Source organism: Mustela putorius, unplaced genomic scaffold (genome assembly GCF_011764305.1).
Source record: "Mustela putorius furo isolate JIRA1106 unplaced genomic scaffold, ASM1176430v1.1 tig00003846_pilon_pilon_pilon, whole genome shotgun sequence".
Taxonomy (NCBI): Eukaryota; Metazoa; Chordata; class Mammalia; order Carnivora; family Mustelidae; genus Mustela; species Mustela putorius.
In genome coordinates, this window is record NW_025421999.1 from 22789989 (window position 1) to 22804170 (window position 14182).

The 14182-nt window shown below is 37.2% G+C and overlaps 1 protein-coding gene across 5 annotated transcripts in view; it reads right to left on the bottom strand.

Moving 5' to 3' along the window:
* The window catches only part of PREX2 (phosphatidylinositol-3,4,5-trisphosphate dependent Rac exchange factor 2), a 347111-nt gene that overhangs the window by 176440 nt on the left and 156489 nt on the right, over positions 1-14182 (bottom strand). For all 5 annotated transcript variants that reach the window (XM_045063234.1, XM_045063231.1, XM_045063230.1 and 2 more), the window contains 3 exons: positions 11254-11371; positions 8895-9079; positions 6753-6914 (listed from right to left, as the gene is read on the bottom strand). In XM_045063234.1, coding sequence (XP_044919169.1) covers positions 6753-6914; positions 8895-9079; positions 11254-11371 — 465 coding nt within the window. The remainder of the gene's footprint in view (positions 1-6752; positions 6915-8894; positions 9080-11253; positions 11372-14182) is intronic.

The window sequence follows — 14182 nt, forward strand, 5'->3', positions numbered from 1 at the left end:
AGCTGTGTGCCTTTGGGGAAGTTACTGGACCTCTCTGAGCTTCGGTCACTTCGTCAATAAAATAGATGATGTTTCATGTGATTGTGCTGATAAAATTATGTAAAATCTCAGTGCAGTGCCAGACCCTGTAGGGGACTGCTATAAACTGTTGTGTGCAACAGAACTCCAAGGAGCACATTCCACTTGTTATGGTGGGACCTCCTAGTAGGTTAAGTAGTCAGTATTATTATTACTTACTTCATGTATTTTGACCTTTCTTATGATGCAAATGGTAAACATGGGGGTAGGGCAGCTACCCTCAAGTAATTATGGACAACCTAATAGATACACATTCAGTAAATATTTTCCTCTTCTTCCTGCCCCATCCTGCAGCAAATTTGCTTCTGAGAAGTTGAGTTTTTGACTTGTGCCACTGGCTTTCATTAAAGAGTATATTAAAAATGTCTGTCACATAAAACAAATTGCTATTTCTTTTTCAGGGACATGTTTACGGGCACTGCCCTGACATTTCCTGGTGCCATCTCTTTGAAATTCAGTGTGAGAGATTTCTTTAGGAACTCAGTCTAAGAAAAAATTTGCTTCTCTTGAGAAACATGTATAAATCACAAGATTGCTGATAAATATGTAGTAGACTGTGTTTCTTCTTTTATTTTGGTTATCAGGAAACTGAAGTTCAGATATCATATCCCACATTAGCAACTAACTAGAGTCTTAGGACTTGCTGATCTCATCACCCTTTTCCCCTGATGGGTCTATACATCATCAGTGTACTATAACTTTACCTATAAATGTACCTGCTAATTTTTCCCTAATATCCATTCTCTCTTTTTTCCTTTTATTAATAAAATTCTGTGAGTTTTTTTTTTAATTTTTTTTATTTATATTTTAAAAGATTTTTTTTATTTATTTGACAGACAGAGATCACAAGTAGGCAGACAGGCAGGCAGAAAGAGAGCTAGGAGGAAGCAGGCTCCCTGTAGAGCAGAGAGCCCAATGCGGGACTCAATCCCAGGACCCTGAGATCATGACCTGAACTGAAAACAGAGGCTTAACCCACTGAGCCACCCAGGCACCCAATTCTGTGAGTTTTAGTTGGGCACGTGAATGCCTTGTTGGGGACATTTCTCAGCTTGCTTCTACTAAATGACTAATCAGATGTGAATAGGAGAGTGGCTTCCTGGTCATGCCCTCAACAGGAGCTCTTTATTTTCTACTTCATCTTTTCTCTTCTGAGGGACTATAGCTTAGACATGGTGCTGATGAGCCGACTTTGACTTTGTGGAAAGGGCGATGTCTTGGGGGAGAGAACAAAAATAGAGAAGGATCCCTAGAATATCATCAATCCGCACCCCACTGGACTCCAGTTGAACTTCCATATGAGTGAAAAATAAGCTTTCAGTTTTAAGCCTGTGTTATCTTGGTCCCTCTCACAGCAGCTGAATCAATACCCTACATAATATACCCTCATCCTACTGTTTTGTTTTTACTTACATAGTTTACTTTTGTTCATGTGTATTTCTTTAAGCTATTTCTACTGCTTTTGTTGTTTGTATGAATGGAAAAAGAAAAAGAAATGAGACACACACTGACAAGTTTGACAACCAAAATTGGCCCCAACCCCTGTCATACTTCACACAAATCCATTTCTGAAATAGAATGATTCTCTTTTCAAAATGTGCTTAAAGGGAAATATTAATTTGCATTTGTTTAGACCTTTTAAATTTTATGTACAAGCACTGTCCTATCTTACACCGAAGGGAGAACTAAAGAGAATTTTCTGTCCTTCAGCTTCAACAAGGCGTATTCATGGCATCTTTCCCAAACTCAAATAGGTGACCTGACCTCAGCGATCAGAGAAATAGGATTAACAGATGTGACAGTTAAGCAGTTATCTTGAGAATCATTTTTCTTCATGCAAATGGACTTATAAAAATTAAAACAACAATACATATTCAACCTCCCAAGCTAAAGATTTTAGGAAGTCTTAAGGAAAAACATGGTGATTCTTCTTACCCTTGTCCACATCTCACCTGAGGCAACCAATGCTGAAATATTAATTCTTGCACTTCCCTATTCTCCCACAGCCATATTTGGACACATATGGGCTTATCTCTCAATTTACCAGGAGCATAAAACACACACTTAACTCACATTCATAAAAACTATGGTAAATAATATTTCCTATTATGGCCGTACCAAATTTAAAAAAAACAAAACTCATTTTGGGGGAAATAATTTAATTAGCCAATCTCCTATTGACACAAATAGAAAAAAAAAACAAAACTTACTAGAGGATATATTTTGGAGATCAATTTATACTAATTCTACCTCTAAATTATGTCTTCTACATTTTTTTATCTCCCCCACCTTCACCATAGGCCAAGCTATCATCACCACTCACTGGGACTATTGCAACAATTTCTCCTCATCTCTATGTCTCTATCCTTGCCTCTTGCAATCCATTCCTACAGAAGACACAGCACCACCTTCTTAAAACCTTAATCAGATGAAGTCACTCCCCTGTTTAAAAGCTTCTGATCAGGACTCAACCGGTATCAAAAGATTGGGATCATTCCCTGCATATTTTCAGACCACAATGCTCTAAAGCTAGAACTCAACCACAAAAGGAAGTTTGAAAAGAACACAAATACATGGAGACTAAACAGCATCCTTCTAAAGAATGAATGGGTCAACCGGGAAATTAAAGAAGAATTGAAAAAAATCATGGAAACAAATGATAATGAAAATACAACGGTTCAAAATCTGTGGGACACAACAAAGGCAGTCCTGAGAGGAAAATATATAGCGGTACAAGCCTTTCTCAAGAAACAAGAAAGGTCTCAGGTACACAACCTAACCCCACACCTAAAGGAGCTGGAGAAAGAACAAGAAAGAAACCCTAAGCCCAGCAGGAGAAGAGAAATCATAAAGATCAGAGCAGAAATCAATGAAATAGAAACCAAAAAAACAATAGAACAAATCAACGAAAGTAGGAGCTGGTTCTTTGAAAGAATTAATAAAATTGATAAACCCCTGGCCCGACTTATCAAAAAGAAAAGAGAAAGGACCGAAATAAATAAAATCATGAATGAAAGAGGAGAGATCACAACTAACACCAAAGAAATACAAACTATTATAAGAACATACTATGAGCAACTCTACACCAACAAATTTGACAATCTGGAAGAAATGGATGCATTCCTAGAAACATATAAACTACCACAACTGAACCAGGAAGAAATAGAAAGCCTGAACAGACCCATAACCAGTAAGGAGTTTGAAACAGTCATTAAAAATCTCCAAACAAACAAAAGCCCAGGGCCAGATGGCTTCCCGGGGAAATTCTACCAAACATTTAAAGAAGAACTAATTCCTATTCTCCTGAAACTGTTCCAAAAAATAGAAATGGAAGGAAAACTTCCAAACTCATTTTATGAGGCCAGCATCACCTTGATCCCAAAACCAGACAAGGATCCCACCAAAAAAGAGAGCTATAGACCAATATCCTTGATGAACACAGATGCAAAAATACTCAACAAAATACTAGCCAATAGGATTCAACAGTACATTAAAAAGATTATTCACCACGACCAAGTGGGATTTATTCCAGGGCTGCAAGGTTGGTTCAACATCCGCAAATCAGTCAATGTGATACAACACATCAATAAAAGAAAGAACAAGAACCATATGATACTCTCCATAGATGCTGAAAAAGCATTTGACAAAGTACAGCATCCCTTCCTGATCAAAACTCTTCAAAGTGTAGGGATAGAGGGCACATACCTCAATATCATCAAAGCCATCTATGAAAAACCCACGGCAAATATCATTCTCAATGGAGAAAAACTGAAAGCTTTTCCGCTAAGGTCAGGAACACGGCAGGGATGTCCATTATCACCACTGCTATTCAACATAGTACTAGAGGTCCTAGCCTCAGCAATCAGACAACAAAAGGAAATTAAAGGCATCCAAATCAGCAGAGAAGAAGTCAAACTATCACTCTTCGCAGACGATATGATACTATATGTGGAAAACCCAAAAGACTCCACTCCAAAACTGCTAGAACTTATACAGGAATTCAGTAAAGTGTCAGGATATAAAATCAATGCACAGAAATCAGTTGCATTTCTCTACACCAACAGCAAGACAGAAGAAAAAGAAATTAAGGAGTCAATCCCATTTACAATTGCACCCAAAACCATAAGATACCTAGGAATAAACCTAACCAAAGAGACACAGAATCTATACTCAGCAAACTATAAAGTACTCATGAAAGAAATTGAGGAAGACAACAACGAAATGGAAAAATGTTCCATGCTCCTGGATTGGAAGAATAAATATTGTGAAAATGTCTATGCTACCTAAAGCAATCTACACATTTAATGCAATTCCTATCAAAGTACCATCCATCTTTTTCAAAGAAATGGAACAAATAATTCTAAAATTTATATGGAACCAGAAAAGACCTCGAATAGCCAAAGGGATATTGAAAAAGAAAGCCAACGTTGGTGGCATCACAATTCCGGACTTCAAGCTCTATTACAAAGCTGTCATCATCAAGACAGCATGGTACTGGCACAAAAACAGACACATAGATCAATGGAACAGAATAGAGAGCCCAGAAATAGACCCTCAACTCTACAGTCAACTAATCTTCGACAAAGCAGGAAAGAATGTCCAATGGAAAAAAGACAGCCTCTTCAATAAATGGTGCTGGGAAAATTGGACAGCCACATGCAGAAAAATGAAATTGGACCATTTCTTACACCACACACAAAAATAGACTCAAAATGGATGAAGGACCTCAATGTGAGAAAGGAATCCATCAAAATCCTTGAGGAGAATACAGGCAGCAACCTCTTCGACCACAGCCGCAGCAACATCTTCCTAGGAACAATGCCAAAGGCAAGGGAAGCAAGGGCAAAAATGAACTATTTGGATTTCATCAAGATCAAAAGCTTTTGCACAGCAAAGGAAACAGTTAACAAAATCAAAAGACAACTGACAGAATGGGAGAAGATATTTGCAAACGACATATCAGATAAAGGACTAGTGTCCAAAATCTATAAAGAACTTAGCAAACTCAACACCCAAAGAACAAATAATCCAATCAAGAAATGGGCAGAGGACATGAACAGACATTTCTGCAAAGAAGACATCCAGATGGCCAACAGACACATGAAAAAGTGCTCCGTATCACTTGGCATCAGGGAAATACAAATCAAAACCACAATGCGATATCACCTCACACCAGTCAGAATGGCTAAAATCAACAAGTCAGGAAATGATAGATGCTGGCGAGGATGCGGAGAAAGGGGAGCTCTCCTACACTGTTGGTGGGAATGCAAGCTGGTGCAGCCACTTGGAAAACAGCATGGAGGTTCCTCAAAATGTTGAAAATAGAACTGCCCTATGACCCAGCAATTGCACTATTGGGTATTTACCCTAAAGATACAAACGTAGTGATCCAAAGGGGCACGTGCACCCGAATGTTTATAGCAGCAATGTCCACAATAGCCAAACTATGGAAAGAACCTAGATGTCCATCAACAGATGAATGGATCAAGAAGATGTGGTATATATACACAATGGAATACTGTGCAGCCATTAAAAGAAATGAAATCTTGCCATTTGCGACAACATGGATGGAACTAGAGCGTATCATGCTTAGCGAAATAAGTCAAGCAGAGAAAGACAACTATCATATGATCTCCCTGATATGAGGAAGTGGTGATGCAACATGGGGGCTTAAGTGGGTAGGAGAAGAATCAATGAAACAAGATGGGATTGGGAGGGAGACAAACCATAAGTGACTCTTAATCTCACAAAACAAACTGAGGGTTGCTGGGGGGGAGGCGGTTTGGGAGAAGAGGGTGGGATTATGGACACTGGGGAGGGTATGTGCTTTGGTGAGTGCTGTGAATTGTGTAAACCTGGTGATTCACAGACCTGTACCCCTGGGGATAAAAATATATGTTTATAAAAAATGAAAAATAAAAAATAAATAAATAAAATAAAATAAAATATAAGCTTCTGATCGCTTCTCTTTGATGTGAGAAGAAAATCCAAACTCCCTCCAAAGTTCCTAAAGGTAAAAAGTTTCCAAGCTCTTCACACTGGTCCCTGCCTAAGCCTCCATCCTTCTGACTACCTGTACCCCCCTCAGGTCCCCTCCCCCACCACCCCGTTTTTGTTGCTGTTGTTGTTGTTTTTGCTTTGGGGCCCTTGTAAAGATTTATTTAATTCTTTGCTGCTTTTCCCACTCAAATGTAAGTACCCTGAGAGGGAAGATCTTCTCTCCTTTGCTGCTATATTCTAAGCACCAAGAATAGTGGTTGGTATACAAAATGTGCTCAATAAATATGTCAAATAAATTTCAAGGAGACGGTGTTCCATGTACTTTCTGATTGAGAGTTTGAGTCCCTCTGTTAAGAGAAAAGGAAAAGAAGTACTGACTCATAATTAAGTGGCCTGGCTTTACATCCCAATTCTATCTTTTGCTAGTAATTTAATTCTTTAGACTTCAGTTATTATAGTTGAAAAATGTGGAATAATGATAGCTTTCAGATTTATAAAGATCAAGTAAGACTAATGGATGTAAAGGCCTATTAAAAACTCTAAAATGTTATATAAATGTTACTATTTCAATAAACTGGTACATAAGTAATGAAAATATCAAGAATTGAACTAAATTGGACATTTAAATAATTTAAACAATAATTCCATGCAAAGTATATACATAAACCTCTTACCTTTTTATAACTGGATATTCTCTGACATATGTGCTCTATTTTTTCACTACAAATCGCACTGAATTTACTCTGAAGGTCAGTAGGAATCACTTCATTTAGAGAGTTAAGGCTGGTACAGTTTTGTACAAAATGATCATCACTTTTAGCCAGGGCTTCAAGAATCTGGAGTAACACACACGCACATGGAACAAAAAAAGAAAACCTTCAAAATTAGCCAAATAAAATTTTCACAAGTCTAGAATGCAGGGTGACCCTTCCTACCCGGCACACTTCCCTGAGCTGCTTGGGATTTCTGTGTTCAGTAAAACCATCCCAGTGAAGTGATGGGCTTGTGTGTTTGGCCCCTCATGCTTTGCCTTCTGCCAGCTGTTAAAGGTTGCCTGAGGAAAGTGAGTGGACTTCAAAGACTCCCTGCTGGATAAGTCAGTATGCTCTGATGTGGTAGCACACTGCCTGTATTTTAGTTGGAGTTACTCAGAACTTTTTTTTTTTTTTTCTCAGTTTGGTAGCAGAACAACAAACATGAAGGAAAACCAACAGAATGGCATCCTTACTTTCTACTGAGAGGCCAGTACAGAGAATGCATATAACGAATGTTTGCTGATGAAATGAATAAGAAATTGTTCGGCTAAAGTAAAATCAATGATAGTTGCAGGGTCTGAGCTCCATCTGATAAAAGCATCCCTATGATATATTCAATTAATAAGTCCCTTTGGCTATTTGAATCAATTGTAAGACAGCACTTGTGTGTATTTGTGTGTGCATACTACTGATCGCTGAGAATTTCCAACGAGTTGAGTTAATTACGTGTCATACTGATGACTGTTCAAAGATTGCAAGGATCAGTTACACCCTTACCTGACGTTTTTATAATATTGGATGAGGGATACAATATATAGATGCTATGTTTACTTGAGCTCCCTCACCACCTCTACTTCTCTGACTTACAGAATATAAAGTGTAAGCTTTTTGTTTAATCGCTTCTCTAAATAATAGAGTTCGCTTTATCATTAGCCATGTGATCTTGGTTAAATTTCTAATTTCTTTTATTTTCTTTTCTTCATGTGTAAAATAGAAATATCTGCAAGACTTATACAGTTCTCATACATAAAATAACCCATGTAACTTTGAAAATCTGAAATAGCTAGAAAAAGGAGATAAAATAATGCTAATAACCTGGTGCCAAACTTTTACATGGATTGCCTTAGTAATGTAATAGTAAGTGGTTGCATTTTGAAAACACAGATTCTATATCAAAAGATATATAGTGGTAGGACAGCATCAGAATAATGGAATATTTTTGAGGTTGACTTTTAGAATATAAAACAAAAACATAAAAGAATTTTTGAAATAGTGCATAGTCTATCTCAACTACTCATATATGAAACAAGAGTTAACATGAAAAAATAAAAGTAGGGAAGCTATATATAATACCTGAATCCTTACCAAGTGATAGAAAAGCAGATGAAATACTAGAGCTTAGGCCTGGGGAAGTTCTACTAGGAGCTTTACTTATTTACTTAGTGGAGGGGTCATGAAAAGCAAGCACAGGGTCACCTCTCACTTAAAATATTTCATCCATTTGATGAAAACTCCCTTCCTCCCGCTCTATCTTGGTTTAGTCTGAAGACTAAGGATGATATCCTTCCCAGCTAAGAATTACATAAATGTCTGAGGGTCTATTCATAAATGGATCTCTACGCCTTGTGAAATTTTATGGAATAAACATGAGACTTGCAGAATTTGAAGTTTCTTATAATACATTTCAAGACTTCAAATACTTTTCAGAGGATTATCTACATTTAAAAAAGCACCACCTGTCACAAAAACCATCTGAAAGGTAATCATGATACTGAATCAACAGATGTAGCAAACTCAACTAAATGCAGAGAAGCCTTTGCCAAATCAACTAACATTTGCCTGGGCAAGAGTCCCATCTAACATCACACTGTACTCCAAAAGAGATCAATAAAAAGGAAGGTTGTACGCATATGGAGTAATGGGGGAAATAAAGAAGAGAAAGTTGAATGAGCTGACAGCTGAAGCACATACAGCTATTTACACATTTTAAAGTGGAGGTGGGGGTGGTGTCAGGGGCTTTATTTAGAACAAAATCCCTTGTTTTCCCGGGATCACTCATACCTTGGCGGTGAGGCTGAAGAAACCTTTGGGCTCAATCATCTTCTCTACCACGTTGCACTTTATCCCAGCTGTGCTGTCGTACTCATACACGACCCCATATTCCAGGTGCACATTATCCACTGTCAGACTCACGTGCTCCTTCTTCCCATCGATGATGGCCATGGTGTTAAACTTGTCAATTACCTCTGGAACAAAGACACTATGAATTCAACAAATTCAGGAAGGGTTTTCTAGTCTCTTCAAAAAATTTGAAGTCTCTCCGAATAATTTTTAAAGATTTCTTTAAAGGATGGCTATATCTGATGTCTCGTTACCATTTTTTAAAAACAAGAACACTTTAAAAAAAAAAAAAACATATGTTTGAGTGATCCGAATTTCACCACTCTAACATGACTAGTCTTTGCACATTTATTTTGATCTATGGACCATATGTATGCCTATTTATACCATTATAAACGTTACACAAACAATTTTATTTTTTTTATTAGAACCATGCATGACTTAAAGTAGGGCTCCTAAAATTGCCTCAAACATTGAATGAATATTTGTTCAATGCAGAAAAAATTATAAAGCCATTCTGAAGAAGTGGAAAGGAGATCCAATAATAATTTTTTTTCAGCAGACAGGATGCATGAATTTCCCCCAGACAGCATATCTTCTGTAGATAGCTCACTGAGAAAATGTCATTGTTTGCTATAATAACGTTTTCATCTGGACTATCTTCCTATCGGTTTTTGGCCAATGGTCAGTCTAGTGGCATAAAAACACCTAAAAGCTGAAGCAAGAAAAACCCCTGAGAAACCTAACAGCAAATATTAAATTAGCAAAAATAGAATATTAGTTAACTAAAAACAATTAAGTCCCAGAATGGCAGGCACAGCAAAAATAACATAGGAAAAAGCAGAATAATGGTTTATCTTAGAATAATTGAGTCCCAGAATAGCTAGAAATAAATTATCAAAGCAACTCATCAACCTTTTCACTGTGGCACTAATGATGATAAGCAAAAACAGCTAACTCTAAATGAGGAATAAAGGCCTCAAGACAAGGTCCTGAGATTTGTTCTAGTTTAAATAATTAAGAAAGTTGGTATGTCATAACAACCTTGGAGCTCCAGTATGGTTGAAATATTTCTAATATCACCCATGATCTTAGTGGCTCCTACCCAGTGGCCTTGTAGGAGTAGAGGGAACACAGCTTTTGGCAGAGTACGCCGCCCTTATGATCAGTGTGTGTAGGAGATTGTGTAACTGCTGGTCTGGAAGAACCTAGTAGTACAATAAAGATGTCCAGAGTTATCTACTAGTAATGTGAATGGAAAGATACCAGGAAAAGGTAAGCGAAGGTTCAAGGACTTCTGTGGAAAAATGTTGAAACAATAATTCAAGGTATTTGTCCAATGCAAAAATATAACTTTAATTGCCTCTCTCCCTTTACTCTTGAGGAAGAGGCCACTAATACAGTAATCTGCTGGTTGCTTCACAGAGGAAACAGAAATGGTATGAGTCCTTATCAAAAGATCTCTCTCCTCTCACTTTTACATTGTCTCTTGCATTACAATTAATGTTAGAATACAGTAAAAGTTACTTGAATCAAGAAAGTATTTTCAAAGGGACTATAGACTTTCTTTCTAAACTCAGGCTTCAAATTTTAGTGCACATACAGATCAGCTCTTCTTAAAATGGAAATTCTGTTTCAATAGGTCTGGGCAGGGGCTGAGATTCTGCATCTCTCCAGGGGAAACTGCAGCTGCTGGTCTGTGAACCACATTGGATTAGGAAAGTCCACACAGCATTTAAACTCAAAACAAGGAAGCACGTTATAACTGGGGTTTGAATCCTCATTCTACCATTTACTGACTTAGGCAAATCCCTTAAGCTAATAAGCTTTAATTTCTTCTTCCATAAAATAAGGATGATGACAATAACACTATGGAGAGATTTTCTTTTTTGATGAGTTTTTACAACAATGGCATGTTAGTGACTAGCTATTATTACATATGTATTTGACGTAACATCTATTTGGTGATAATGATTTAAGAAAGTTGCTTGAGGGCGCCTGGGTGGCTCAGTGGGTTAGGCCGCTGCCTTCGGCTCGGGTCATGATCTCAGGGTGCTGGGATCGAGTCCCACGTCGGGCTCTCTGCTCAGCAGGGAGCCTGCTTCCTCCTCTCTCTCTGCCTGCCTCTCTGCCTGCTTGTGATCTCTCTCTGTCAAATAAATAAATAAAATCTTTAAGAAAAAAAAAAAAAAAAAGAAAGTTGCTTGAACATAGAAGATATTCAATACTTGGGATGAGACACAGGCACACTGAAAAAGAATACTACTATGACAAATTAGGAGAAAAAGAAGGAACCCACCTTCTACTTTGCAGTCAAAAGCATCCCCTACTTCATCTCCAGGAGGTTTGGAGTTAGACTTTTGAAGGTCTTCTTGAGCGCTCTCAATGCTATTATACACCCATTGTATGGAATCTTGCTGGAATGAGGAGGGGGAAAGAAACCTCAGAGTATTAGTGCTTCTAAAAATGTATATCCATTTCACAAACCCACTTTAGGAGAGTTGATAATCTTATTTATTCTTCTAGTTTATTTAAAGATAATAAAATTTGAAAGAGAAAGAAAATCAACATCAGAAACTAATAAAATGTCAACAGCAAGTATATTATTTAGCAAATTGATTTTTTTTTTTAGGCTTGAAATTTTATCTTCCAAAGATGTTTCTAAATAGGCTGCATTTCCCAAGTGTCTTACTTAAATGCCTCAAGTATATCTTAAATTATAAATTACATTTTTAAATAAATAAATGCCAGATGGACAGTTTTCTGAAGAATCAATCATGTATCACTATACAAACCACTTAAATGCTCTCATGACACATACATTTAATACAGTTAATGCTTTTTTGAAGCAAACCAATAAGAAAATTGGAAGAACATCTTTCATTTCATTGGGTTCCCAAGTGATGTAACTTTTTTAATCCTTCCATATCATTAATCATCCTATATTTTAATTAAAATAGCAATTGCATGCTCATCTAAATAAATGAGAAAGAGGAAATGGCCACCAAGCAAATTCTTTCAGGTCTGCATTATTTACTTTAAAGTTTATACCTTTCTTAGGTCAGATGATGAAACTGAATTGCACTACATAACTGTGATATCATTTACATCATCCATTTTTCTCTTATATTAACTTCACAGTTGTGTTTCATTACTATATTGCCAACCATCATTAAAAGGCTAGTTAATATCGATCATTCAAATACCCCTTGGTAACTTGTTGTGACCCTTAAGGAACCACATGCTCTGGTATCCACACCTCTGTGTAGCTCCTTCTCACACTGAGCCAAGGCTTAGTCATGGGATCTGATTTTTCCAAAGGGATATTAGCAAGCATGGTTTAAATAGAGTTGATCGCTTTATGCCCTCTTCAAAGGCAGACACCATGCAGATAGGACAACTCCCTAGACTGGAAAGGGAGGCCATAGGGAGGAGCTCTGGAGTGAGAGAACTCAAGGGGGGAGATGCAGAGCCCAGACATTCCCAGCAAAACTCTGCCCATCAGCACCTTCATAGGAATCAACACTCAATCTATCTGCAGATGCAGAATCAAGGGAAATAATCAATCATTTTTGTTTTAAGGCCAGTAAGTTTTGGGACAGTCTGTTTTGTGGCAATGGATACATGATGGAGCAGGTGACTTGCCTAGTGAATTTTTCTAATTATTGCTTTTCTTAAAAAAAAAAAAAGGTTGTTTTTTTTTTTTTTAAATTTGGGGAGTAATTTATCAGTTGCCTATAACACCCAAATAAAAATCTTCATAAGTGTTCTTAAGATTTTATTTATTCATTTGAGAGAGAGGCAGAGAGAGAGAGAGAACAGACGGTGGCAGGACTGGGGGTGGGGGAGGCAGAAGGAGAAGCAGACTTCCCGCTGATCAGGACTCAATCTCAGGACTCTGCAATTATGACCTGAGCCAAAGCCAATTGTGACCGACCGAGCCACCAGGAACCCCTATTTACTGCTTTTCTTTTCTTTTTTTTTAAAAAACTTTTTTTTTTAATTTTTTTTTTTTTTTTATTTGACAGAACACAAGTAGGCAGAGAGGCAGGCAGAGAGAGAGGAGGAAGCAGGCTCCCTGCTGAGCAGAGAGCCCGATGCGGGACTCGATCCCAGGACCCTGAGATCATGACCTGAGCCGAAGGCAGCGGCTTAACCCACTGAGCCACCCAGGCGCCCAATTTACTGCTTTTCTTAATCATTTCACTAACCACCCCCTCTCTAAGAAGGCAGTCAAAGAAAGTGAAAAGGAACCAAACTCAAATCACTTTGGTCACTTATCAAAATTCCAATTGAAGGGGAAAGTTTTGATAATTTCAAAAGTGCCTTTTTAAAAAAATGCATTCAATAATACAGTCCAATAAATATTTATTAAACCATTACCAATCATACTCTGTTTTCTCTTCAGATTGTATAAATCTTTCGCCTTTTACCATTATCAACCAGAATAACTATGAGTCTATGCATGAATTCCAATTTGCTTTGCTCTTTTGACCTTATTAATAAGCAAAATTGATGAGCTATTTTCTTGTAGGTTCAGTATTTTATAGGATGTCAGTCCTGGCCTATGAGAAAATAACCACTCCACTCCTCTCTCTGGTTTGGACATAAAATCATATTCTCAAGTCCAAAAGAGTACCTGGCTATGCATGAAGGAAAAAATACAAAGCCTCTCCTCTAAAGTTCCTTTTACATTTAGTTGATTAATTTGAGAGAATTTTCTCTTATAGCCCAATATGCAATTGTACCTCATGGGATAAGCTTTGCTTATAAATTAGCATTCTAATTTTATTTTTCTACAGCTCTTGAAATTTAATCAGAGGACAATGCTTAGAATTTTAAGTAATGATAAGTACATTTTGGTATTTTCTTTTAAGAGCTAAATCCAGTTAAATAAATATATCCAAAACTCAATCATAGACCCTATAAAACCCACAAAGATGTACAGTGACCATTATATATCCTAAAGCATTCACAAGGGTCAAGAAAACAATTCAAACCTTTGGATTTCAATTTGATCAACAGTTAGGTCTTTGGAAACTCCTATCACAATGCAAATGAAAATACCCCAGAGCACTTTTTAAACAATGATTAATACTGTTAACAATAAGACACAATCATTTAAGCATAATTGATTATAAATAATTATGCAGATAAAGCAATCATCAAGAGATTTACAACGCTGGGCTTAAATGTGAACCTAAAGGTAGAAAACACAGACATCTCTG